Source organism: Neovison vison, chromosome 6, assembly GCF_020171115.1.
Source record: "Neovison vison isolate M4711 chromosome 6, ASM_NN_V1, whole genome shotgun sequence".
NCBI classification, from domain to species: Eukaryota; Metazoa; Chordata; class Mammalia; order Carnivora; family Mustelidae; genus Neogale; species Neogale vison.
This window is the reverse complement of record NC_058096.1, coordinates 140375900-140402254: the sequence shown is the minus strand read 5'-3', so window position 1 is coordinate 140402254 and position 26355 is coordinate 140375900. Positions and strand designations below refer to the sequence as shown.

The following is a 26355-nucleotide window of genomic DNA, read 5'->3' as shown; positions in this document are numbered from 1 at the left end:
CCCCATTGCTGTTATTTCTAAGGACACTTCTCTTATCATCATCTCTAAGGACTTTTTCAGCTATAAAGCATTTTGAAACCATGATTCTCAGAAAGCGATTCAAAAGCAGTATCTAATCTCTCAAAGACTAAGGAGTTGGGGAGGAACAGGCAGTATAGCGGTCAGGAGGCAGTTGACCCATCTGCAGCTTGCTTCCAGGTGCGTTCCTTTACACCCAGCTGTCGCCCCCCACGCCCTCGCCCCCGAGGCCACCACCCACTTGCGGCCAGGGCGGGGAGGCAGACACTGTTCCTGCAGCCTCCCCTTTCTCGGCGGTAGCTGAGGACAGAATTTTAAGGCTTTTTTTCCATTTTATTTATTTATAATATTCTTTTGACAGAGAACACAAGCAGGGGGAGTGGCAGAGTGAGAGGGAGAAGCAGGCTCCCCGCAGAGCAAGGAGCCTGATGCGGGACTCAATCCCAGGACTCTGGGATCACAACCTGAGCAGAAGACAGGCGCTCAAGGGACTGAGCCACCCAGGCACCCCCTCACTCTTTCATTTTAGAAGTTACAACTGCAGTGCTTCCAAGTGGAGCTGTAGGCAGAGCAGGCAGGGGCGGGGGCCGGGAGTTGGGGGTGGCGGTAGAATTTAGGATGGAGTCCTTGGTGGTGGTTGTTAGGAGAGGAATTTAGGATGCATAGATGAGGAAACAAAGGGAAGAGACTGCAGTGACCTCTAGGTTTATGCCTCCTTCAAGAAATATTTTTTTCTTTGCACATTTAACTTCACAAATCTGGGATGGATTCAAAACAGACACGGAGAGTGATCAGAACAGGGGTGACATATTTCTGTCCCGTCTCCTGCCAGATGCCTTCCTCTTTACCATCCCTTTGTCGTCTTCCTTTTCTGGGCACCCATTGTGTTCAAGGCTCTGATTGGGTGTCCTGCCATAGTTCCACCTCTTTTCTCAATCAGCTCCTTTATTCTTTTATTCCTTTTGGACCGTGGTTAATGTGCCTCAGTAGGGCCTTCTGCTGTCCTTCTCCTGCTGGTTCCTGGTTACTCATACAGATGGTGCCATTTTCTGGAACTGGCACTCTGGGCTTCTCCAGTCCCATTGCAGCCATGCGCCCCCCCCCATTCCTCCTCATGCCCGTTCTGTGATATGGAAGTCTATGGTAGCGTCTGGTGCAAATCTGGTGCTTTCCTCGTTTTTCTTCTGAGTCCTGTTGCTCTAGACCATTGAGGGTTCATGCTCAGAAATCAATAGAAGTTCAGACCAGCATTTAAAAGAGCATTGCAGAAAAAATTGCAGGCCTGTGTTTAGGCTGAGAAATCATAGTCCTGTGTGAAAACTAAAGAATATTGATGTACAGCTTCAGTGGTTTCAGACATAGGATCCATTTACAGACACGGAGACCTGTCATGCTTGGTAACAAGTGCGGAGATGCTTAGGGTTATTAATAATAATAATATGGACGATAATGATTTTAGCAGCTCCCATAAACAAAAGAGCTCCAGGCCCCAGGTCCAGTTCTAGTGCGTTATGTACATTATTTCACTCCTCATGCCAGCCTAATGTGATGGATACTACTTTTATCCGACACAGACACAATCGAGGCCCATTAGGGTTTATAACTCACCTGAAGTCCTACAGCTAGGAAGGGGTGGCAGTGAGATTTAAACCCAGATAATTTGGTGGGGGATGGGCAACATGGGTGAGGTGGAGAGGGAGATCCAGGCTTCCAGGTATGGAATGAGCAAGTCACAGGGATGAAAGGTACAGCACAGGGAATGTAGTCAGAGGTATTAATAGCATCGCATGGTGACAGATGATAGCTCCGCTGGCAGTGAGCACAGCATAACAGAGAAGAGTTGTGGAATCACTATGTTGTACACCTGAAACTAATGTAACATTGTGTGCCAACTCTATTTCAATTTTTAAAAATAATAATAAAAGAGGAAGTAAACCCAAGTGGTCTGGCTCCACAGTGGGAGCCTTGACCAGCACAGGGTCCGTCTCTCTGCCTTAGCCAGATTTGATACATCACCAGCTTTCTACCCTATAATTCAATGCCAGATTTCTGTTCTCTGTTTACCTAGTAGGATCTGCGCCATTTAGAAATAAGACAAACTATACTGCAGTTGTAAAAAAAAGTAATAATAATACTCACTTCTTATACGATGTGAGGATTTCTAATGTCATGAAGCCACCCATCCTATCCCCAAAGAAACCAAGTAAGGAAACCCAGGAAGGGAAACAGCCCTGTTAAGTCCAGCCATGAAGGCCTCACACATGAGTTTATTAAGGGCTTGAGGGAAAATTTGTATCTTTCGGATATAATGTGAATCATCTAGAAAATCCAGTACAAAGCACTTCCAGGCACTCAGCAAAACAGGTGGGAGGGTTCACTATCTTTTAATATTTCTGATATGAATTATCTCAGCCAGGATGCTGGCCAGCTGGGAGCCCCTGGCACTCATTTCCAGATTTAACAGAGCAGTGATTCCCAGCTTGAGAGCTCTCCCCCATCCCCCAGCTTGGGACATGGGGGGAGAGGTGTGACTCAGGAGGGTGTATGACCTGCTGATGGAGTAGCGACAGAAAAATGGTGAGAACCCACTTGCTTCAGAGAGGTAAACACTTTAGAAGCCGGTGTGACTGTGTTACTATAGATTCTTGAAGAGCGGGTATTCAAGGGTCTCAGGGACTAAAATATCAAACGTGAAGGCAGCACAAGGTTTTGCTTTCTTCCACCAATTTGAACTGGCGACAGCTAGTAAAAAGAGATTTAATAGGGGTGCCTGGGTGGTTCAGTGGGTTAAAGCCTCTGCCTTTGGCTCTGGTCATGATCCCAGGGTCCTGGGATCGAGCCCCACATCGGGCTCTCCGCCCAGCGGGGGCCTGCTTCCGCCTTTCTCCCTCTCTGCCTACTTATGATCTCTATCTGTCAAATAAATAATAAATAAAATCTTTAAAAAAAGAGATTTAATATACATGACGCAACATTACCCATCTGATCCCACACTGTTATTTTTGCAGCTTTTCCCCATTCCTTGGTGTTACAGCTTTATTTTGGGAAAAGAAGTGACCTTATTCATAACTGTAGTTAAAGGATGTTTAGTAAGAAATTAAACTGACACCTTAATAAAGGCAGAGAAGTGATTACATGTTTGGGGCTAAAATAAAAGGAGTCTAGTTTAAAAAAAGATTCTAGAATGGATCTGCCCAATAGAAATATAAGGTGATCCATGGGTTGATTTAACAAGAATTCTAACAAGAATTGTTAGAACAATTCTTGTTCTAACAAGAATTTTAAATAAAAAATTAAAATAGATAAATTCATTAGTAATTAATAAGTAAATTAATTTTAATACAGTTTATTTAACTCAGTATATTCCAAATGTCATTTCAACATGTAATCAATAACAAATTTTTATCAAGATATTTTACATTCTTTTTTTTCCATATGAAGTTTTTGAAGTTGCGTGTGGTTTACACCGAAAGCACATCTCCCTTCACACTAACCACATCTTGAGCGCTCAGGAGTGACGCGTGAAAGGAGGAAAGAAACAAGGGGGAGAGGGGAAGAAATGTTAGCAAAAACCTGAAGATGCCTTATATAAACTCATAGTTGCCTCTCACACCCTCTTTGGCAGTCTCAAAGGCCACAGTTCCTGGTGGTCCTTTTCCATAAATTCACACTGACAAGTCAGGAAAATCCTTTCTCCTGCCTGGTTAAAATCTGTCTTTCCCTTTTTGTGCCAACTGTTGCAGATAGATGACATTTTTCTGGATGTAAATAAAAAATTCCCCTCCCTCCCCCATTTCTTCTCTGTTATTCTGGAGAACCTCCCTTGGCCATTTGCTTTCACCTAACCCTTCTCCCTAATTTCACTCTCCAGCTTTTCTCCTCCTCTGTTGGAATCCATGAGAAGGCAGCTGAGAGGGACACACAGGCATGCAGAGACCCTAGACACTATTTGGGACTCCATTTTTATAGTGGGAATCAAAATACCTCTTAAAATTGGCCTCCTCAAGCATCAGAGATCCCCTTCTCTTCCACGGGCAAAAAATAAACCAGAGTGCTGATGACAATTTTGCATGCAAATTGGTTAGCGGAGCCCGGGGCTGCTCAACTTGTGTGTATGATTTTCTATTTCCATGCACCAAATTGGGAGTTAGTGCATGAATGCAGTAATTGTTCATGCAAAGCTGAAAATGCAGGTGTGGAAGCCTTTTTTAGAGTAAGGGAACTGTCTGGCCTGAGTTCTCATTTGACTCAGTTTTGTTGCATCTTTTGCAATGTCATGTAGTTAAGAGTGTTATTTATTAAAATGCATTTCCAAGATATGGAACTTTTTGTAAGCCTTATGAATGTTTTTGTGACTGTGTCATGGACTAGATGGTATGTGTCCACGAGGGTGAGGAAAAGGAGAGTCTGCCAGGATGAACTTGCTGTTGTGTCTGAGCAGAGTGCCTTTGAACAAACAAGTGGATTTCCTTTGTGGGCAGGAGATGTGCTAAGCTCCCAGATGGTGGAATTTATTCTTGTCATAAGATCTTGAAACTATTCTTGCACATGGTGAATTTTTGTGCTTTCCAGCAGTTTCTATAGTGCATTATTTTATTATTTCATATATTTTTATATTACTGTGTTCACAAATTTAAAAAAATTCTCCTAAGCCAAGACTTTATTGATATACCAGTATGAAACTCTATTGTAGACTTGAGAACTTTGTGATAATAAGTCAAGGTAAAAAGAAACCAAAGTTTTCTCTTGTGGCCTGAGTTAATGCCAGACTGAAGTGTGCTCATGACTTTGGGGCACCATCTGTTCGGGAAAAAAAATTTTTTTTTCCATTTTATGTTGTTTGGGGTTAGGATTCCCAGTCACCTCTTATCTATAACCACGGTCTTTTGTCTTGTCACTATTTGGTCATCTCTGCAAGGTGACAGTTTTACAATCTTCCTTTGCTTTTGTTGTCTTATCCTCATTTGGTTTTTCCTCCAGCTCAGAGGTATGTATCCAACTCCTGTTTAAAATTGCTACTTAATAGTCTTTAGTAGGGATGAGCCATGGCGGAGTCATGGCCATTCCACCATTGATGGATTTCATTGTGTGCATGTAGGGAAGGAATGAAAATGCCGCTTGGCTGCTTCAGACTTGAAAAATGCGCCATGTTTCTTCTTGTTCTGAAAGGGCTGACTGCCTGGCTGGCTCTAATGGGCTTACGTGGGCGGTGGGGAGAACATGTGTGAGAATAGGGGACCACGTGGTCTCCAGAGTCAGGATGTGTTTGCTGGCTCGTATACTGCCCATTTTAGGCACTCCTTTGGTTCCTTTAGCTTCTTTGCTTTCAGCACACCTGAATAAGAATGTATCAGGGCAGTCATGCTTCTTAGTTGATTCTCCACAGCTCCTTATAAAGGTGCATTATTTTTTGACATGCCTTCTCTGAGAACTTGGACGCAGTGACATTATTTTTTCCAGTACTGATTACTTTTATACAAAGTCTTCAGACTTTATCCTAGAAATCCATATAGGGTCCCATTTACATTCTAAGCAGTTTCATTTCCATACTGTTTGTACATATTCATTAGTGGCTGGTCTGGGATGCAATCAGTTTATTGTACTCTCAGAATCAAAGAGAACTACATGGAGTGTCAGCTCTCATGATGATATCATGCTCAATTAGGAAAATGGCATAAAATACGGACAATGAGCTTCCCTTCTGACTCGCACTAAGCTCTCCTTAGGTTTGGTGTGGCCCACTTTGAATAGAAATTCTGAAGACTTGGTGATCCTTTGCATCTTCTCTTCACTAGAAAAAATATTTTTAAGTACGTGAAATATTTTATTAATACTCTGAGTTCAGTTTCTAGCCCGTTGCTTTTAATCTTTGAATACCCCACCGTGAAATCCAAGCAGCGTGAGGCCTGTGTTGCTGGAAGAGCTTTCTTGATGAATCTTCGCCTGGGTCTTCTCTGACAAAGTGGACCAGTGAGATGAGCAGTAATGCCATCTTTTGGATTTGAAAAATGGGTACAATCAATGGGAATTATTCAGCACTCTCCTTCCAACTTCTAGACACTGAATTTTTTGGGATGTGATGTTGTGTGTGTGTAATTCAGTGACTGCTGGTGAGCCTTTGAAATGACAAGCAAACCAATAACAACTTGACTCCCCCTCTCCCTCCGCCCTTTGCTGTACACATACGTACATGCACACACACGTGCACACACCTGTTGTCACAGCCTCTGATAGTCTGATGCTTCATAGTCATTTGTAGTCTTGTGGCATGCATCCGAAGGACTCATGTGATGAGGCATCTGTTGCTTTACCAGTTACTCCGTCATTGACCTGTAGAATCCTAGATTTTATATTAAGCTTAAAGTAGAGTTTTCAGTCTTCCTGAGATTTTCCCCTTGAGTTATCGACGACTTAGATATGGTGTTGAAAACTGTGTTTTATGAAACCTGATTGGTGGTTGCCAAAGGCCACAGGGAGAGGAGAATGGGGAGAACTTGCTTAACAGAAATGGGGTTTCCTTTTCGGCTGAGGAAAATGTCTTAGAAATACAGAGAGGTGATGTATGACATTACGAATGTACTAAATGCCACTGAATTGTTCACTTTAAAATGACTGTTCTGGGGCGCCTGGGTGGCTCAGTGGGTTAAGCCGCTGCCTTCGGCTCAGGTCATGATCTCAGGGTCCTGGGATCGAGTCCGCATCGGGCTCTCTGCTCAGCAGGGAGCCTGCTTCCCTCTCTCTCTCTCTGCCTGCCTCTCCATCTACTTGTGATTTCTCTCTGTCAAGTACATAAATAAAATCTTAAAATGACTGTTCTGTGGATTTCACTTCAATTAAAAAAATAAAAAAGAATAAGTAGTGTTTTAATGGTGTTGTCTCCTGGACCTGGATAGGCTTTATATTATTATTTTTTTTAAGTTTTAAAAACATGAATTTATTTGATGGGTCGCCTGGGTGGCTCAGTGGGTTAAAGCCTCTGCCTTCAGCTCAGGTCATGATCTCAGGGTCCTGGGATCGAGCCCCGCGTCGGGCTCTCTGCTCAGCAGGCTCCCTGCTTCCTCCTCTCTCTCTCTGCCTGCCTCTCTGCCTACTTGTGCTCTCTCTCTGTCAAATAAATAAATAAGATCTTTTAAAACAACAACAACAACAACATGAATTTATTTCATAAGATGGTGACAGAAATCTGAATTCGGAAAGCCTCAAAATGAGAGTTTTAACTTATTCTGCAGCTTTACAAATGACACAGACAGAAGACACTGGGCTGCAAACACTATTTTAAAAATGGAATTCTTATTCCTTACCTATACAGTAAAAACTGCACATTGAAAAATGATTGATTTGAGCATTTTGCTAAATTGAAGCTACTGCAGAGCCCAGGCAGACTGATGTTATAGAAATAGCGGCCTTCAAGGAACTTTAAAAAGACAGAAAGAAAGAGAGATTTGGTTGAACAGTGTCATTATCAGCTTTACCTGCGAGGGAAATTACCCGAGGGGGATGGTGTCCTTCTCTCAGGTTTCACTCCCTGGTATTGACAGATCCATTAGCAGATGTAATTAGAAAAGCAGAGTCGGACTTTGAATAATTAGGTTAAAGTCACACATGATGGCTGAGCCAAATCACAGAAGCTGTTGCCGTTCACCCTGCCGTTGCCTGCTGTAGGATGGAGAGAAGTGTGCGGGAGCCGAACACCACTGGTTTCGTTCTTGTCTGGGAACCTGGCGCTCTCCCAGCAAGAAAGTTTGAAAGGAGCAAAGCCGTCACTTTGGGTCTTCTGAGGATGTCTGAAGGGCTTCGTTTCCAGGGAGTAAGTGGGGGCACAGAATGTTTTTGCTAAACAAAACATAGTCATAGCAAAAACAAAATCTACTTCATCCCAGGAGTGTTAAGAAATGTGTGGTTTTGTGGCTGAGGTTTCTTTCCCCCTGTTTGCATTCCCCCTTTTTTTTTTTTAACCCCTGGAATAATGGTTTATTTATTTATATGAAGTTATTTTCTGAAAGGAAATAAGCGTTTACAAGCGTTTTGTAAACGCTTATTCCAAAAGATCTCTGGACTCTCCTGCCACCCCAAATACCTTTCCAGCAGTACTTTCTATATTTTGATTTTTTAGAAATCAAAAGCCTGTTATTGGTAATTGAATGAGGAAAAAAATATTTCCAAGGGATTCACACTGTAGTTATATGGCTCTAAACTTTCTGTTCATCTCTACATCAGCATAGAGGAGAGATTTGGAAATAGGGGGCTGTGTCCAATGCGTACAGGTGTAGTCTTGAAGGCTGGCATGAATTGTGACGATCTGGGAATGAATGGAATCACAAGCTCTTCAGTACATGACCGAGGTTAACACCATGCCTTGACAGTGTGAAGATCGGGGACAGGAAGGAGTAGGGAAGCATCCATCCCCCTACATTTATCAAGTGCCCTATCCAGACTCTGCAACCTACCAGGTCTTGGCTTTGGGACATATGGACTTGAAAATCAAATGGGAATTACTTGCCAAATCTAAAGATTAGCAGAGTTTCTATGAGGACCAAAACTATGGAGTTCTTTAAGGTAAGAATTAGAAGTTCTGGCACCATTGGACCTATGTTCCCATTGACAGTAACCAGGCTGGAAGGACACAATGCCTCCCCCTTGGTGAGATGGGGCTTTGGTAGTCATTATTCTTCTCATAGCTCTGTCTCTCATTTGCTTTATCCATCTGGCTCCTGGCGGGCCCCAGTTCCTGGCCTTGTGCTCTGCCCCAGAACCTCTACCAGGTCATGAGATAAGAACCAGTTCCTGCCCAGGATGCTGGGAGAGGCTGGCTGGAGAACTGGGCTTTGCAGAGCAGTAGGTCCAAATCCCTGTATTGGTGAAGATACAGCTCCCTGAGTGGGAGCACAGGGATCCAGCCTGGTCCCTGGGTTTGAAGACTGATCCCTGTCGATAAAGACTTGGGAACTTGATGGACTGGAAAGTGTGATCTTCAGACAGACACTGGGCCCTAATAGTGGCATTGCCTCAGATTGGAATAACATTGGCCAAGACAGCATCATCATTGTCCCTTGTCTTCAGAATATGAAGTTTCATATTTAGGAATTTTAACGAGGTGAGATGGCTTCTGTAGTTCAGTCCTGGAGAGGACTCCTGATAAAACCCCAGGAAGTCAGAGGAACTTCAGATAACTCACACTGCTGTCCTTGTAGCTCTCCACTGGGAAGAGAGGAATCCATAGTCCCCAGGGATGCTTCTTAAAATACCCCTTTCCTCTCCCACGACTGTGCAGGCATTTCTTCCCTAGAATGCCCCTGGAAAGCTCCCCACACTCACAGGGACAGTCAGAGCAGACAACATCCTTTCCTAGTGCCAGCAATGGGCAGAAGGCTGGGACCCTCACAACAGTGATTTTTATTCTACCCTTCTGGCAACAAACTGTTTTCGTACCTCCTTCTCTCTCCATCTTTCTACCCACCCACACCTGTGGTTTGTCCTTATTCCCATTTTGCCTCTAGTTTAGGGGAACTCTTTGAGTTCGCTTTGTAAAGCATTTATTATATTATCTGATATCTTTTTTTTTTTTTTTTTAGTTAGAAACTGGGTGTTACTCTTCAAACTGAATAATGAAATCATTGCATTGTAAAGCTGGAAGCTCCCTTCAGAATTGCTGATCCAGGGGCTTCATTTTATAAACAATGGACCCAAGAGATGGGGTGGGAGTTACGTGACTCGCCCAAGGTTACATAATTCGTAAATGAAGTCAGGCAAATCTTACAAAACAAAAATAGTAGAGAGGTTATCCTGGTGGGTGGGGTGAGATTTAGAGTAAGAGGCTACAATTGGTATGTCCATCCGAACAGATAAGTCACTCCTTCCTTTATTTTTCCAGGAATAATACTGGAGAATCGGTCAGTTTATAAGAACTAGGGTTTTTCTGAAGGTGAAGGTTCAAACAGAAACAAGAAATTAAGGCCCTTAATCATATTTACAACAAGAGCTTTTTTTTTTTATTGCAACGAGATTGTTGAGATTCATTTTTATTTGTTTTTTAACCATGAAGCTAAAACTTACTTTGCCAGCATGCATACCAAAAATTAAAGCCATAAAATTGCTGAGTTTTGACAAGAGATACATCTTGAGATTTTGAGATAAAAATTTTAAAGGTATGTTGTTTTATTCAGGGAGCATTTAACTAGAAAGTGGTTGATTGACTCCTGTTTGGGGGGCACTGATCTGTAAGCCTGGAGTGTAGGGGGAGCGGGTGGAAACGGGGAACGGTTTAGTAGCCCAGAACCATGGTGTCATCACCAGCCCCAGCTGACTGCTGTCCACCGGTCATCCGGTCATCCACCACTGTGACCACCACTGACCATGATCTTTTGGAGCTTTGTCGATTCCACGTGCAACGTCCCATTTGATTCTTAGAGTTGCTGTATGATGTTAGTAGGCCCATTTTAAATAAGGAAACTGGGTTTTCACGTGCCCAGGGTTAACACCAGTGAGGAGTAGAACTAAAATCCCAGATCTTCTCAAAGCACCAACTGCTTTTACTTTCTTATTACAGCACGATGCATAAGGGGGAACAAATCTATAAATGATCAGCATCACAGGAAAGGCTTATTTTATTATAGCGGTAAGAGTTTTGAGATACTTGAAACATTTACCAAACACTGCACTGTGGAGACCGGCTGAGTGGGTGCTCTCATATTGGTTGACTCATACACACTTTCATCAAAGTGGAGGGCTGCCTAGTATTTTTAGGTTTGATTGACATTGTGAAATTACCTTCCAAAAAGGGCTCACCCACCTACCAAAAGTCTGTTCAGTTTTGCGAATGAAACAGCCAGCATCGATGCCATCCATACACAGGGACTCTCATTTGGTTCAGCCACTTTGTGATCTAAATTTGCCCCTGTTCCCTTGGCACAACCCACATGCTGACCGGCTCCTGCCAGTTGTAGGGCCTAGGCACGAGAGTGCAAGAGATATTGGGCCAGAGCCAGCACTAGGGTGAGGCAGATGAAGCAACATTTTTTAAAAGGACGAGATCACAGGGCGCCTGGGTGGCTCAGTCTTAAAGCCTCGGCCTTTGGCTCAGATCATGGTCCCAGGGTCCTGGGATCAAGTCCCGCATTGGGCTTCCTGCTTAGTGGGGAGTTTTCTTCTTTCTCTCTCTCTACCCCTGCCTGCCCCCTGCTTATGTTCTCTCTCTCTCTCAAATGAATAAATAAAATCTTAAAAAAAGATGAGATTAGTAAACTGCTGTACTAAGCCATATTGGAGCTTAAGGAGAAAGGAAAAATCAGTAAGACTGATCCCATCTTTATTAAAAGTTTTGATATTTTGATCATGATGGACTTTGGATGAATTTTCTCTTTTTAACATATTGCATTACACTCTTATTTATCTTGCTGAAGTTTTGGTGCTCCTTCATTTCTGCTCCTGGGGCAGTGTCTCCCCACAGGGTGTCGCGCCCTAGTCTCCATCCTGCGTGGGGTCTGGGAGTGCTCAGTGGGGGCATAGTCCTGCCTTGTTGTAAACTAGGGAAGAAGACTGTGCAGGCCCCCACAGTGGGCCTGGGACTATCAGGGCAGGGAATTCCAGGCTTGATTGTGTGAGGTTGGGCTGTGGGTGATAGGTGGGTGCATGTCCTCAGGTCTCTGGTTTCCTTGCCCGAGGAGAGGAGAGGAGAGGAGAGTGTCTGGACAAGGGCCAAAGGAACCTTCTGGAGAGAAGTTCTCAGCCTCAGAGTCTCCTGGAGGGCTTGTGAAGATGTAGATCACTGAGATTCTGATTCTGCAGGTCTGAGTTGGGTCCCAGAGTCCCCATTTCTAATGAATTCCTCCATGCTGCTGCTGGTGGTGAACCAAAGAGCATAATCGGCTGACCCCTGCTCTAAAGCAAGGGGTCCAGGATAGGGGTCCCCTTGCCTGGGTATAAGGGGGAACTTAGAGGGTTTCTATGCATGGGAATTTGGAGGGGCTGAGCATTCTTTACCAGACTTGTCTTTAGATATTTTTTGTCTAGCAGCATATCCAGAATGTACCCTTCATGGGGAAAGATTGCATACTTTCCTGCTTTCCTGGCCAATCTGCTATTTGTAACTGTTATTGATGGAGATTTCCCCAGGATTCTGGAGACTGTTGCTATAGATTTCTTTTTTCCTGTAAATTTCTTGCATGATATATGGAAATGAGAGCTATAGTAGCTGATGTTAAATAGTATTCTTAAGTAGTCCTAGATTTTTTTTTTAAGTTTGTGTTTTATTTTTTTAAAGACTTAATTAATCCGAGAGAAAGAGAGTACAAGCAGAGGGAGGAGTACAGGGAGAAACAGGCTCTCCGCTGAGCAGGGAGCCCTCTGTGGGACTCCATTCCAGGACTGTGGGATCAATACCTGAGTCGAAGGCAGATGCTTAACCAACCGAGCCACCCAGATGCCCCTATTTATTTTTAAGATTTAACTAATTAATTAATTAATTTGAGAAAGAGAGTGCATGCATGCGCAAGGTGCCAGCACAGGGCGGAACAGAGGGAGAGGGGCAAGCTGACTCTACTGAGCTGGCCCCATGCAGGGCTTAATCTCTGGAACCTGAGTTCATGACATGAGCCGAAATCAAGAGTCTGATGCTTAACTGACTGAGTCACCCAGGTGCCTTTAGTTTGTGCTTTAAAATAACACATTATTTTATTTTTTATTTATTTATTTATTTTTAAGATTTTATTTATTTATTTGTCAGAGACAGAGGGAGAGAGAGTGAGTGAGCACAGGCAGACAGAGAGGCAGGCAGAGGCAGAGGGAGAAGCAGGCTCCCTGCCGAGCAAAGAGCCCGATGTGGGACTCGATCCCAGAACCCTGGGATCATGACCTGAGCCGAAGGCAGCGGCTTAACCCACTGAGCCACCCAGGCGTCCCAACACATTATTTTAAAAAATACACAAAACACTTTAAAATAATGTTTTTGCATATAAATAAGAAACAAAATGCCTTATAAATCCTCACCCAGTGACCCCTATGGATGGTAATAGTACTAGAAGTACAAAATAAAAACCACCTTTCCATCCTGCTCTCTATGCTCCATCCCTCTCTAATAGTCATGTTTTTGTGATTTCTTTCAGAAAAAAATTTATTCTTTATTCTTATCTATCTTTCTAATTATTCGTACACCAGACTATCATAAACATTGTTAGACACCTTGCCTTTTAACTTAGTAATTTATATTGGATGCATTTCCATCAGCACATAACAGATTTATCTTAATCTTGTTAAATGGCCCATAGAATTCATCACTGGGGTATCCCAGTGTTTAGCCAGCTAGCCCTCCAGTGAAGAACAATTTGGTTCCAAGGTTTTGCAGTATGAACAACCCTGTAGTGAGTATCTTTGTCCATATATCTTGAAAAACATCTATGAGTCCAGCAATAGACTGGACCCTACCAGTGGTAGGGTCGTTGGACAATGGGTGTGTGTACTTTAGATATGAAGGCAAACACCATATTGCCTTCCAGAGAAGCTCACCCCATTGGCCGTGAAGAGCATGCCTGTTTCCCCAACATTCTTGCCCACAATGGGTATCATATAAGTAAAAAGAAAACAAAATATTTTATTCCAATAGTAAAAATAAATAGGAATAAAATTGATAAATGTACAATATCTATGTGAAGAAAACTTTAATATGTGCCTGAGGGACTCCAAAGAAATCTGAAATAAACAAAAATTATACCTTCTACTTGGACAGGAACTTGTGGTATGATGAAAATAGCTATTCTCCCTCAGATAAGCTATAATATGACATGATTCAATAATATCAATAAAACTATTTTTTGGATGGAGGTTTTGATGAACTGGTTTTAAAGACCATTTGGAAAAAAAATAAGAATAGACAGGAAGATTTAGATACTAAACAGGAAGATAGGAAGTTTCAGGAAATAGCCTGACCGGATATTAAAACATAACATTAAAATTATTAATACAGATTAGCGGATCACAGTCATAAACTTAAATATATTCAGGAATATAATATGATAAAGGTGGCATCTCAAAGTAATGAGGAAAGGGGTGGAATGTTGAATTCATATTGCGTAGATTCCAAATTGGATCAAAGACTCATCTCCAAAAAATGACGTATGTAATCAGAGGAGAATTGTTTTATAATCCTAGATCTCTGTGCTATGACACAACACTCAGAAGTCATTGAAAACAAGATTGAGAAGTTCAGCTTCATATAAAAAGAAATTCTTCATGACAAAACCCACCTTAGGCAAAGTCAAAAGACAATAAATTTGGGGAAGATATTACAATTAGTATGTCAAATAAAAACTAAATTTTCTAATGTATAAAGAATTTCTACAAACCAATAGAAGAAAGGACCATTAACCCAATAGAAAACTAGGCAAAGATTATGAACAGTTAATAGAAAAGGTGACAAGATGGTATTTAAACATGAAATGTTCAGTAAGAAAAAATAGAAGTTACCTAGTAAGAGAAATATAAATCACCCCCATAGGGATCATTTTTTCACTATGAGATTAGCCAGGACATGGAAAAAGGAAGACCTGTACACATCACTGATGGGAGGTAAATCATTGCTACTCTGTAGAAGAAATCGGACCATATCTGAAAAAATTACAGTGTGTTTTTTATTTATTTCGCCCAGCCAATTCCGAGGTATGGAATTCCTAGGTATGATGCATGTGCACCTGTGTGAAATTAGCTAGGAGTGGTGTTTTCCATGAGCGTTACTTACAAAAGCAAGAGTTTGAATAAACTATGGTCCATCATGTGGTGGAAGACTGCGTCTGTCAGAAGAATGAGAAAAAGCTCTGCACACTGCTATTGAACGGTTTCTAAGAAAAGTATACTATCAATTGATAAAAATTAGCAAAAAGCCATATGTGTAACACTGTGCTACCATTTTTTTAAAGGTTTTATTTATTTGTTTGTAAGAGAGAGCATGAGAGGGGAGAAGATTAAAGGGAGAAGCAGACTCCCCATGGAGATGGGAGTCTGAAGTGGAACTCTGTCCCGGAACTCCAGGATCATGACCTGAGCCAAAGGCAATCACCCAACCAACTGAGCCACCCAGGCGCCGCTATGCTACCATTTGTATAAAAAGGGAGGGAGATTTGTAGACATTTTTACTTGTATATGAATTCAGCAGTTGTTAACATGTGTACAAAAAGCAGATAATACTGATTTCCCCTAGGGAAAAAGTCTAAAGGGGAATAGGGCTGGGATGTATACTTTAATTTGGGTATTTGCTTACACCTTTTGATTTTTGATTCTTGTCCATCCTTCTCAAAAAAGATTTTAAATCCAAATCTTAAAATAATTCAGTAGGTGAGAAATATGTTTTGTGTGCTTCCAATGTGGAGTTAATGTGAGTGTTTTTTCAGATATTAGTTAGCCTTTTTGTGTTTTTTTTTTTTTAGGCAATTGCCTCTTCGTTTATTTTGGCTTTCTCTCTCTCTTCCTTGCTTTCCATTCCCTTCCCTTCCTTTCAGCTTCTCCTTCCCTTCCACTTCCTCTTCCCCTTCCTTCCCTTCCCTTCCTCCTTTGCCCTCTCCTTCCCTTCCCTTCCTCTTTCCTTCTTCTCTCTCTCTCTTTCAGTGATTTCTTTGCAAATTAAGGAAGTTATCTCTTTTTCTTAAGTGTCACAGAAAATATGTTCAGTTTGTCTTCTGACACTGTCAATGCTGTTTTTTGCCACCTGAATTTTATATTTGCATGCAGTTGTCATTTTTTCTCCTCCTCCTCCTCCTTTTCTTTTTTTATTTTAAGGGGGTGGAAATGACTTTTCCAATGTGGTCTCTGAGAAGATTGACTCTAGATTTAAAATATCCAATTAGCAACGCCTTTGGATGAGTTGGAAAATAATCTGTTTTTTTTTTTTTTTTTTTAAGTTCTCTTTGACGACAGTAGTTAAGACAAGAGTAAACCCGTTCTTAGTAAGAGGTGACCTGGAGGTCTGCAAGGGCAAGGGGAGAGGGACTTGGGGGAGGGCGAGCCCTTTTGTTAGGTCCCTAATAAGCCTCTCCTCTCTGCACCCTCAGCTGAGCTCCCGAGGTCTTCAGCGGTGAGGCTGGCCTCCTTGCACGACCTGCCCGCCCAGCTCCTGGAGCTGTACCAGCAGGGCTTCTCGCTAGTGGCCCTGCACCCCTTCGTGCAGCCGACCCATGAGCGGGAGAAGACACCACTCGAGCACATCTTCAGGGCCATCCTGATCAAGAAAACTGACCGGTAAGTCCTCTGAGGTGAACCTTAGCTTCACATTACGAGGTGGCTAATGTGTGTTGAATGGAGAAGGGGAAGTGAAAAGGGATGGGGGGTGGGGAATAGAGAATATATTTGAATTTTCCTGGTGTCCCCAGGGCCTCTGCCTTCTGACAGGTAAGGCAAAGTGAGAGACAATCAGACAGAAGTTTCACAGTGTCCTGTGAACTGCCCACACGCACTTGGCGTGAGTAGAGAGTTCCATATTATATCCTGACCGTTCTTTAATTTATTGGATTACTCTCAATTAGAAAGATGCCTCTTCTGAGGAGGTGTGCTCCCAGAATATACAGCTGGTAAAGTATCATACTGTTAATCTGAAATGCATGGCTACAAAACACACTATTTTTTTGAAGGCTATATACAAACTTATTATCTTCCTCCAAACTCCAGAAATACTCGGATATTTTAAACTTACCGTATGTTCCATCAGTCACTTGGGAGGAGAAACAAAACCCACTTTGTTCAAGTGCTGTGATTGAATTGTCTTCATTTTCATTTCCAAGGCTTCGAGGGTATTTTCAATATGGTTTGTCCACTTGAATGTTTATTCTTATATTTTTATCAGGTCTAATTAGGAAAAAAGAGGTGGAAATTGGTTTCTCAAAAAGAGCAGTATTAATTTTAAGTGATTTAAAAAAAATAATAACAAAAGTGGGATAGTAAGCACGGTATGTTTTTGTGTTTTATTTTGAAATAAAGTCTGGCAAAAGAAATCATCAGATCTGTCCTTCGGCCAACCCTCCTGGGAGGAATGACAACGTGTGCTGTAGTTTAAAAAGAGAGAGTGCAGAATGACTGCTTCTTTTTCTCTCTCTTTAAAAGTTACTTTGCCTGGTAGACAGACATCTGGCCCGTGAGCTCACAGGGACAACTGTGAGGCGGAGGGCTGGTGACTAAGACAGGCCCCTCCTTCCTGGCCAGTAGTGTTTCTTTCTTCATGGCTGATCAAGCTCTGGGCTCTCAGTCAGAGTCAGCCTGGGTTGGAATTTGAAGTGAAAGATGGCGGACACCTTTGCTAATGTTCAACATTACCATGGTTTTTGTAGTGAAACTTTTCTCAAGCCTTCTTTTCTTTTTTTGAATATTCATTTTTTTAAAGATTTTATTTATTTATTTGACAGACAGAGATCACAAGTATGCAGAGAGGCAGGCAGAGAGAGAGAGGAGGAAGCAGGCTCCCGGCTGAGCAGAGAGCGGGACTCGATCCCAGGACCCTGGGACCACGACCTGAGCCGAAGGCAGAGGCTTTAACCCACTTAGCCACCCCAGCACCCCTTGAATATTCATCCTTTATGTGGATTTGTTATATCCAAGTCAGTCACCAGAGGAAATCACTGTGGACACACAGTGGTTTCAGGTTCCACCAAGACACAGGGTTTGCGTGATTATCAGGGGTCACTCATGTGGTGTGCTCACCATATGGCAGGCTTTACAGGTATCATTTCGTTCTCATAAGCAGCCTTTGAAAGAGGTACTCTTTTTATTTCCATTTTAAAGGTAAGGAAGCTGAGGCCCAGATGTTGACTTATTTGTCAAGGTCACACAAATGACAGCAAGCAGAGCTCTGATTGGTCCCGGGCAGGGACCAGGCAGACTCCCACCTGAATCCCAATGTGAAGTACTTGCTGTGTTCTTGTCCTCTGTGATTCTGTGGACAACCCCCTTATGAAAAAAGCGAGGAAGAGATCTTTGATTTTAGATGAGGTAATAATTTTATTATTTCCGCTTTCCTCCATATTACCGCTCAATAATCTCAGGCAAGTCAGAATTTCAGAAAAGAAACAAAATAAAACCATCCTGCCATGTACCTTCCAGGTCACACGAGGCATTCATGGAGCATCGGTGTTTCCGCCTCTTTCATCATTCCATTGGACTGGATGTTTAGAGGGGAGGATCCACCTTGGGCAGCTCCCAAGAGCATCCCTCAGTATCATCCTACTGCAGGTGATGTGAGGATGGGATTTGGCATGAAGTCAGCACATCAGACATGAATTTGACTATAAACGTGAAGATGCACTTCTTTTTGTTTTTGCTCTGGAGTGGCACCTTTCAAACTTTGATGATGCACCCCTGTGCATCTCCTGGGGACATTCTTCAAGGGCGGTGTGACTCAGCAGATCTGTGGTTGGGCCTGGGACTCTGCATTTCCAGCACATTCCTAGATGATAGCAGTGCTCCTGGTCCATGAATCACACTTGGAGCAGCAAGGGTGAGAGGACCTGACTAATTCTTGTCTGGCTCCATGCCTGACACTCACCAACAGTACTCGGGGATCGCCCCTTCCCTGCTAGGGAGAGTTCTGAGCACCGGAAAAATTAAGAAAGAGCAGAGGGCTCCTAGGCTGCGCTGGGCTGTGAGGGAGTGCTGTAGGGTCAGGGGCACATTAGTAGATTTTTCTGGTACTAAATGATTTGCAGGGCCTGAGCTAAGTCTCAATGACACGATCAGATGAAGTGGGTGAGAAAGCTCCTCTTAAGGATTAAGAACCATCACTTTTGGGAATAGTCAATAACCAGATAGCAGCAGAGCTGAAGTTTTACATACACACACACACACACACACACACACGTTTTTGTCCCACTTCCTCTGAGGACCATCCCTGAGTTAACGAACTTACTTTCCAGGAAAGGAAAATGGGTCAAGTCATTAAGAAGAATGAGACATGAGTGTGTAGGAGGGTTTTCAAAAAAGAGAAGACGGCATTCTCCTTGGGTTTAAGTTCACTCTAGTCTACAGTGCCTGGGGTCTACCTACTGCTGGATGGCTTTAGGGAACATTCCAGGTTCTTAATAAGTAGATTCAGAGAAAAAAATTCTTTGGATAACTTTGTGCTGAGTCTTTGAAGATGCTCTCATGCCACCCCATTTTTTTTTTTAAAGGAAATTGCTAAAGGTTTTTGTCATGATCATGAGAATGGTAGTTTAGCATTCTCATGGCAAAAATGACCCAAGAGATTTTCCCTCACTTCCATTTCCCATTAGTATTGGGTGGGAGGAGCGGCAGTAGGAAGCAGAGTGATTATACAGTATCATTTTAAGGGACAGGCATTTTCTCCCCTGGAAAGCCCAATAACCATATTTTTGCATCCTGAGGAAAAGAACCCACACTATTAAGAATAAATAAACAATAACAACAGAGGGTTTTTTTTTTTTGTATCAATGGGGAGTTTATGTGATAGAAACGGAAGAACGAAATATGTGATTAATTTTTAATAAAGACTGTTAAAATGATATTTTTCACAAAGTCTGCCAAAGTTCTGATAGCTGTAGATGCTGTTAAATGAAATGATTTAGCTCTCAAAGAGGAAGTAAATGCCTGGTTAATATTTTCAACTGAACCATTCTGGAAGAGCTATCGGTAAACTTTTTAAGAGTACTATCATTCCAAATCAAGTTCATTCTCAAGAATTACCATGGGATGACAACTTGAAACCTGGATATGAACCTTAATATGTTTGAAAGGTGAACATAAAGTTTTTAGCAAATAACTGGCCTTTGGGATCTGTAGCAGGACCAGGAAAAAGAACGGAACCGTACAAGCTTACATTCACTCCGTCACTCATTCCTTTGCAAACACTTATTGAACTCTACTCTTTGTAAGGTATTTTCTAGGAGCTCTATCTGGTGGGGAGGTGGAGGGTGCAAGGTTCAACTGGACAATGGAGCTTACCTTCTAGATACCTGTGATTTTGCTGAGAACATAAGGCATGTACCTGATGCCATGGGAAAAGGAGAAGTCATCTCCTCCTGGAAAAGAAACAAAGGAAATGTTTGTGGAGGAAGGGGCTTTTAGCTTGGTCCTGATTTCTTTGGGGACAAAAATAGGAGTAATGTACATGAGGCAGGAAGAGTTTATTAGGTCTTCTAATGCAGTGTCTCCGGTGGAATCTGGATCATTTGAGAGCATCAATGACAGTCGGACTGTATTATTAATGAATCACCCCAGAAGCTCAGCTCAATAACATTCCTTTGGGCCTTGTACCATTTTGGCAAACTTTACTTAAATCCATGAAAGATTACCTGATCCTTTTTCTTGAAAAATCTGGTAAAGGCCATTTCATTTTAAGATGTCAGTCCAACCCTCATTCCTCAGTACAAATTGTTCTTGATCCTAGGTGTGTTGAATTTACTTGAAAACTGACAAAAGGAATGAATAGCTGAATTCGAAATATTTAATGAATAAGTAGAAAGAGAGTTTATACTACTTTCCCGAAACGCTTTCTTTAGAACGCTTAGTGATTTTTAACAGACACTATAGTTAGTGTAGTTCCACTCACTCTGAAGTCCAAGTACAGTCAAGTATCCTTCATTTCTGGGGGGGCAATTTTCCTTAGAATGAGTTGCCAAAGATCTCAAAACTTGATGGCTGAGAGAAGTCACTCATTCACATGTCACTTCTGCTTTTTCATGCATGTGGGTTTAATTCTAGGCCATCTTATGGTGGTAGGCATGACCACAAAAACACACTGGGCCGCTCCGTTTTCCAGCTGCTGCTTTGTCATTGTTCACGCATAGAACCGGTTCAGGGTGTCTGTGATGTGTTTTTCATCACTAATGGGTGAAGCCATTTGGGTCCAGGTCCCCTGGGATATCGCCTTATATGATACAGGGACCACAACATCTGTGAACCCTGTGGATATGCATCAGGTGCCGTTGGGCCTCGGGTGCATTAGCTACTGCTAATGCAAGGGATGGGACGCGGAAACCCTTGTGGATGGTGGAAAATGCATGTAATGAAAACTGCCCTTGAAAATCTCTTTACTTGCCCATGAAATGTAATACCGGAGCATTTCTCTACCTGCCCGATGCATGTTTTCCTTCAGGATGAGATCAGCTTGGTGTTTCCAGCAATGAACCCCACGGGGAAGTAAGCTGGTTTGGTTTAGAATGAGTGTTCCTTAGAATCACATCTGAGGGGGTGAGGCGCTGCACTGGGAGAGGCGTTGGTGAGAACGGAGGCAGAGGGAATGGGATCTCCGCGCCTCCTGTCTCCCATCCATTCTGGGACACATCTGCCTGTTGATTAGAATAACTGGCTCCGTTTTAAGTGGTGAACAGTCCTCTCATTCAGTGAGATTTGTCTAAGATAAGCATGTGTGGTGTAGCTTCACTACGCAAAGATGACTCCAAAGAGATCTCAGCTTTCAAGAAACTCATCTACCTGGGTTGGGGGTGGGGGGCAGTTGTCAAATATATATGATGCAAGTGATGTGAACGCCAGCTAAAACTGTAGGTCTGGGTTCTCAGCTCTCACCCAGAATTTGTTAATGGGGGTGCTTTAGATAAAGAAGCAGTCTCCATGACCCTCTTCTGCTCTGGGTCTAGAATGATGGTGGATTTGAACAGGGGAATGAGAGATGAGGAGGGTCTCCCAGGCAGGGGGACTGGCCCAGGGGAGCCCAGAGCCCTGATAAGCAGACCATGGATGGTGTGGCCTGACCGGAGCACAAGTCAGAGGGAAGCAGAGAGAAGAGGCATGAGGTATTTGGGAGGCCTCTGACAAGTTGGGCTAGGAAGTTTGAATTTTATCTTGAGGTCAGTGGGGAGCCATTGCAAAATTCTTGTTTTATTTTGGAGAAGCAACACTTAGAAGTGCCGAGTTTTCAAAGCGAAAGAGGGGAAGCTAAAAGGGAAAGACAGTGGAGGCTGAGAAAACACAGTCAGTGAGGGAGGGAGCCAGTGGGTAACTGAAGTAGGCTGCGGGGGAAGGGAAGGCAGAGTTGGATGGGAGATGCATCTGATGGAGGAAGACAGGGGATTGAACATTTGGCCACAGAGGGACAGGGTGAAGGAAAAGGACGAGTCAAAACAGGAGACCCGTTTGACTCCGAGAGGCTGGGAAGGTTAACTGGAGGAGAGAGGGTGGGGATGGGGTGGGGCTGTGTCTTGGTGGGGTTTCCCAGAAGCAAGATCCTGCAAGATCATCAGGGAGGTGTTCCCCGGAAGCCTCAGTTAGGAGTGGGACTCGGGACAGGGAAGGGAGGAAGCCATCAAGGGTACAGTGTCATTCTCGGCCTGATTCTGCAGGAAGCGATGAGCCCACCTTGAGGCTGGGAACCAGCTTTCCTCTCCCAGCACCCAGCAGCCATTTGCCATGAGCTGCCTCAGACAATTCCCCAGTCTAGGACGCATCCCAGCAAGGCATTCCAACAGCCAGGGAAGACCGTGAAGCGTGCAGAACCTGGGGGGACGCACAGAGGGAGGACGGGTTTGGAGGGGACCTGGGTGGAGCATAGGCAGCGGCCACCACAGAAAGAATGGGAGTGACGTCAGTCTGGTTGCATGTGTTTGTGGGCAGTCGCTGGGGGACGAGGTCCAGTGGCAGGTGTCTGCTGGGAAGTCAGGAGCCAGGAGAGAAGCCTGAGCTCAGGGAGACTGTGGGGGGCTGTGGGAATCCCTGGAGAGCCCATGAGGACAGGCCCACTTCTGTGTTGCTGCCTGAGCCCAGCCCGTTGTGGTCCTTGTTCTCTCTACCAGATGCCTCTAGTAATTCTTAGAAGAGACGCAGTGGCTTGCGGAAAGCTGTGCTAAGTGAGCTGCTCAGTTCCAAATTGACCATATGCTTGGAGTCGGAGAAGTTTTTCCTCTCAGACCCATCAGCAGGCTGTACTCCCAAGTACTTACGAGCAGCACAGATTGCAGGATGAGTCAGCTTTGGCCGCCCAGTGTCAAGTGATGCAGTGAGAGACGATACTTTTGGCTTTGGGCTGTTTTATTTCCAGGAAAGCAAATATCAGAAAATGCCCAGCCTTTCCCCCTTATTCCCTTTTTGGGGCTGGGAATCTGAAAACCTGAAGACTGCCTTTTTTTTTTTTTTTTTTTTAAAGATAGGGCTTGCACTCTCGGATGTCTCCAGGATCAAGGACCTTGGGTGGGGGCTTGTGGGTGTCAGAGAACTGATACCTCACCCTGCCTGTTGTTGCCAGGTGTCACCAGATCTTGTACCTTTGTTCAAGAATAGCCAGAAATCTGGATTTTTATATGAAAACTTCTCTCTCTTTAAATGTGGCCTCACTTTTTTAAAAAATACAGACGGTTTTGTTGCCCTTTTCAGATCCTGTGTTTTACAAAATGAAGGTTTGTGGCAATCCTGTGTCAAGCAAGTCTGTCAATGTCATTTTTCCAAAAGCTGCTCACCTCATGTCTCTGTGCCACATTTTGATATTGCAATATTTCAAACGTTTTCATTATTATTATATTTGTTATTATACACTGTGGTCAGTGATCTTTGGTTTTACTATTGTAATTGTTATGGGGCCCCACAGAACACACTCATATGAGACAGTGAATTTAATAGATAAGAGTGTGTTCTGGCTACTCCACCAACCAGCCATTCCCCCATCTCTCTTCCTTTCTTTGGGTCCCCCTATTCCCGGAAACACAGCAGTACTGAAATCAGGCCCATTGATAACCCTGCAGTGGCTTCTAGGTGTTCATGTGAAAGGAGGAATCGCATGTCTTTCACTTTAAATCGAAAACTAGAAGTGATTAAACTTAGCGGGGAAGCCATGTTGCAAGCCAACATAAGCTGGAAACCAGGCCTCTGGCACCACACAGTTAGCCAAGTTGTGAATACAAAGGAAAGTTCTTGAAGGAAATTAGAAGTGCTGCCCCGGTGAACACACGCATGATAAGAAAATGAAACAGACTCATTGCTGATATGGAGACGGTTTTAGTGGTTTGGAGAGAAGATCAAACTGGCTATAACGTTCTCTTAAGCCGAAGCCTAGTCCAGAGCAAGGCCCTGACTCTTTTCAATTCTGTGAAGGTTGAGAGGTAGGGAAGCTGTTGAGGACAAGTTTGCAGCCAGCAGAAGTGGGTTCATGAGGTTTAAGGGAAGCAGCCATCTCTATAACATCAAAGTGCAAGGGGAAGCAGCCAGTGCTGATGTAGAAGCTGCAGTGAGAGATCCAGAAGATTGAGCTAAGATAACTAGTAAAGGTGTCTACACTAAACAGATACTCAGTGTAGACAAAACAACAGTCTATGGGAAGATGGTGTCAACTAAGACTTTCACAGCTAGAGAGAAGTCATTGCCTGGCTTCCAAGCTTCAAAGAACAGACTGACTCTCTTGGTAGGAGGTAATGTAGCCAATAACTTGAAGTTGAGGCCAGTGCTCATCGACCATTCTGAAAATCCTAGGGCCCTTAAGAATCATGCTAGATCTACTTCGCCTGCTTTATACATGGGGCAACAAAGCCTGGAGGACAGCACATCTATTACATGGTTTACCAAATGTTGAGACCTACTGCTCAGGAAAAGAAGATTCCTTTCCAGATATTACTGCTTATATTGACAAAGCACCTGGTCATCCACGAGTTCTGGTGTACAATGAGATTAATGTTGTTTTTGTGCCTGCTAACGCAACATCCATTGTGCAGCCCATGGATCAAAGAGTAGTTTCAACTTTATATTTAAGAAACACATTTCCTAAGGCTCTAGCTGCCAGAGACAGCGGTTCCCCTGATAGATCTGGGCAAAGCCAATTGAAAACATTCTGGAAAGGATTTACCATTCTAGATGCCATTAAGAACATTTGTAATTCAAGGAAACAGGTCAAAATATCAACATCAGCAGGAGTTTAGACGTTGATTTCAGCCCTCATGGATGACTTTGAGAGGTTCAAGGTTTCAGTGAGGGAGGTCACTGCAGATGTGGTGGAAATTCAAGAGAATCAGAATTAGAAGCAGAGGCTGAAGATGGGAGTGGACTGCTGCAGTCTCACGATGAGACTAACACACGAGGATGGATGAGCAAAGGAAGCTGATCTCTTTAAATGGAAATTACCCGTGGTGAAGATACTGGGGAGACTGTTCGAATGACAACAAAAGATTGAGAATATCACATAAACTTAGTTGAGAAAGCAGCAGTTGATAAAGGGTTTGAGAGGACGGACTCCAGTTTGAAAGAAGTTCTTCTGTGGGTGAAATGCTATCAAACAGCATCACATGCCGCAGAGAAACCATTTGTGAAAGGACAAGTTGATGGATATGGCAGATTCCATTGTTGTCCTATTTTAAGAAACTGCCCCAGCCACCCAGCCTTCAGCAACCACCACTCTGATCAGTCAGCTGCCATCAGCATCGAGGCAAGACCCTCCACCAGCAAAAAGATTAGGACTACCTGAAAGCTCAGATGATGGTTAGCATTTTCTAGTAATAAGTACTTTTAATTAAGGTATGTACTTTGTGTTTTTAGACATAACGACATTGTACACTTAATGTACTATAGTTTAGTGTAAGCAAACTTTACAATGGGAAACCAAAGAATTCATTGCACTAGCTTTATTGTACTATTTACTTTATTGCCGTGGTCTGAAACCAAATCTTCAGTATCTCCAGGGCAGGCCTGTAGCATTGTGCAGCCCTCACCTACCCCACTGGCTACCATCTTGCAATCTTTAAGATTTCTGTATGATGCTTATTTTGGTGGAGTTAACCATTCTGCCTTTGAGCTGTCTATTCTCCTTTCACCCACAGCAATCATTAGACTTCTTAGACTATCTTGTAATTATTTATATATGTCTTCCCACCCTTTCTCCTCCTTGCTAAATATTCTTCCAACTTTGGATTCCCATTACTTACTTAGAGTGCCAGGTGGTGAGTAGGTGTTGCTCAATAGAATTTTCCTGAATTGAGTGGAATAAAACTATACCCTGGAATTTTGCTACCATCACTCTCCCTAAAAAGGTCATAAATTCACTGTAAAACGGATCTGTCTTTGATTTACATATTTACCAGTACCAAAAGTGTATTTTGATAACGCAGCCACACAATATGGACCCCAGGGAATGGAACACACACACACACACACACACACACATATACACACGGGATCCTTTCATTGTCTAAATAAAAGTAATTTGCCACAGGGGTATATATACGTTATTTTTTACTTTTTTTTTTTTTTTTTCCTTTTAAAAAACATCCAAAGGATGGCCTTCAAAGGAAAGGAAATCTTTGTGGACTTAAGTGGAGTACAAATGCATTACATTGCCTTTTTTTTTTTTTTTTGCCTTTTTTTTCTTTGCAGTCCACAAGATAACATGAGCATTTTCTTTGGCATTTGAAAAGGGCAGAA

General features: G+C 43.0%; 1 protein-coding gene across 2 annotated transcripts in view; it reads left to right on the top strand.

Annotated features, from left to right (window-relative positions):
* RFTN1 (raftlin, lipid raft linker 1) overlaps positions 1 to 26355 on the top strand; it is a 193549-nt gene that overhangs the window by 61406 nt on the left and 105788 nt on the right. For both annotated transcript variants that reach the window (XM_044252513.1, XM_044252512.1), the window contains exon 3: positions 16053 to 16239. In XM_044252513.1, the coding sequence (XP_044108448.1) occupies positions 16053 to 16239 (187 nt within the window). The remainder of the gene's footprint in view (positions 1 to 16052; positions 16240 to 26355) is intronic.